The sequence below is a fragment of the Sphaeroforma arctica genome (genome assembly GCF_001186125.1).
Source record: "Sphaeroforma arctica JP610 unplaced genomic scaffold supercont1.1744, whole genome shotgun sequence".
Taxonomy (NCBI): domain Eukaryota; class Ichthyosporea; order Ichthyophonida; genus Sphaeroforma; species Sphaeroforma arctica.
In genome coordinates, this window is record NW_014038814.1 from 9,244 (window position 1) to 11,650 (window position 2,407).

The window sequence follows — 2,407 nt, forward strand, 5'->3', positions numbered from 1 at the left end:
TCTAAAGTCTCGCGTTCTCAACTCTGTTTCACACAATAACACACTACACACAAAAGAGAGAAGACTGGAGAAAGAGACTCAGATTGATTAGAGAAGACCAGAAGAGTCAAGACTGTCAGACTTCAAGAGAGAGAGAATGATGTTTTTTTTAAATAATACATGTTTGAGCGACATAGAATTCTGCCTACATTTTTATATGAGCGAGATACTCCAAAAATCGTTATATTTTGTCTAACAGGGCTCTGGAAAGATTGAACTGCCAACAACTATTTATTTTATCTATTCGTTTCTACTTTTTGAGCAGTTTTTTTTTTCAGATACATTTTCAGCGAGAAAAGCTAAAATCGAAACTAGTATATTTATTATTATGTTTCTTCTCCAATCTCGATTCGTCAAGCCATAGTATGGATAACTGTTAGGGTTTAGAGACTAACACATATGCTACAATTAGCCCAGTAAGATACCGATAAATATTAGTGGATGGTTGAGTGAGTACTTTATATTTGTTTTTGTTAAAAATAATATTGCGTGTTTGTGAGTTGTGAGGCTGGGGCGCTGGGCCGCTGGGCTGCTGGGGGCCTGGGGCACGGGTCATGGGAGTATTTCAGAAATTTATAGCGACTCGCGTCCTCGGCAACCGTCAATCATCACGTCGTGTTCAAAAATATATATTTGGTATATTCAAGGTGCACAAGCAGCACAATTTCCACAATTCAAATGAACAGGAACAGAAATCACAATTACTAAATCTACAAAATGGGAACAGAGCAAGAAGTGATGCTGACGACTCAAACTTGGACACCAATATTAACTAGAGAAATAGATCAGCATGGGTTTAATATTCAGGAAGAACTCGGTAAGGGATGCTTCTCAACAGTGTACCGTGCTGTGCACATGAAATCGGGCAGGGATGTAGCCCTCAAAGTGATTGACAAAAACAAAGCAGACATGAAGATGGTCGACAACGAAGTGGAAGCACTAAGGCGTTTAAAAGGTTGCCCGAATGTGTGCGGGTTGTACGATGTATTCCAAACCGAGGTGGCGCACGTGTTGGTTCTACAATACTGTCCTGGTGGCAATTTGCACAACAGAATTGTTATGGGTGGTATGATCGATAAAGTGCAAGCGCTCAGATGGTTTATGCAATTACTAGTAGCCGTGGAGGCTTGTTACCGGGTAGGTGTCATAAACCGTGACGTAAAGAATGCAAATTGTCTCATCGACTCCCAAGGCAATTTATGTCTAACAGACTTTGGCCTAGCAATAATCACAAATAATCCATACCAAGAAGTATTGAATACCGCCACCGGATCCTTGGTATTCGCATCTCCGGAGGTCTTCTCAGCTAAGAAAGCGGCGTATAACGGACCTAAATCGGAGGTGTGGGCGTGTGCTGCTGTATTACACAGCATGCTCACAGGCACCCTTCCCTTTCCACATGCATCCTACTCAGCTAATTGGTCCAACTACGAACCGCCGCTGAATGTACCACTAATGTTTCAGGAGCTTTTGATCAGATGTTTTGCCTTCAATCCCCTCCACCGCCCCGATGTGACTGATATTCTAGATTCGAAATCTCTGTACCAAATCCTGACTAGAGCGGCAATGGCCACTATTATGCCTCGAGAGCAGTCCACGGTAGATATTACCAAGGTGTCTATTGGTTGTGGTCAACAGGTGTTGCAAGACTCGAAGAATCAACACCGGAAGCGCACAATGTCTTTGAAAACAGCTCCCAGCCGCCGGAGGGCAAACACCACTAATTTATATACACACACCGCAGCAGACTCGCATCGCATTGTATATGCTTGAAGGACATGGCACCTTCGATCCCGTGTCACTAGAACACGGGTTAAATAATTAGTAAATGAAAGTATCATATATAAAGCATCTCTCGACTCCATGTTCTATCCGTAATTTACTTTTGCCATTGACTGTCATGTAGACCTTCATACAACAAAGCAAGATGGCAAACTATTGTGAGAGAAATGATATTCAATAATTCTGCGAGTACTTGACTGCCATCTTGAGATAGTTTGACTTGTGCAGTAGTCATTGACTAGTCGAGTTTCGGCAACTATATGTTTGATAGCCCACCCTACTACCATGTGTATAAATCGCTTTGCACTAACCAATTCACGTAAGCAAACGACATCGGCGAAAAGAACCGAGTGTTTTTATCCATATCAAAGTGGCTGTAAAGGAGTAAAGTCCTTGGCGTTATATGCTAACTCAATTGTAAGTCGTGGTACATAGGGACTTGATCATGAAACGTATTACAGTTCGTCATAAACTTGTTGATCATCCGAATAAAAATTTGTGGCGCGGTACTTGTAGCGACTTTCGATACATACATAAATACATACATGCCTATATACATGCATCTATACATATATCTATATCTATA

General features: G+C 41.5%; 1 protein-coding gene across 1 annotated transcript; it reads left to right on the forward strand.

Moving 5' to 3' along the window:
* Positions 1–715: 715 nt before the first annotated feature.
* Positions 716–1,899, forward strand: SARC_11543 (CAMK/CAMKL protein kinase). The gene has a single exon (XM_014294369.1). The coding sequence runs from the start codon at positions 757–759 to the stop codon at positions 1,810–1,812; it is 1,056 nt and encodes a 351-aa protein (XP_014149844.1). The 5' UTR covers positions 716–756; the 3' UTR covers positions 1,813–1,899.
* The last annotated feature ends 508 nt before the right edge of the window (positions 1,900–2,407 follow it).

What these genes read in the sequence shown, in the direction of transcription:
- SARC_11543 (XM_014294369.1), top strand. Translation starts at nt 757, where the DNA reads ATGGGAACAGAGCAAGAAGTGATGCTGACGACTCAAACTTGGACACCA.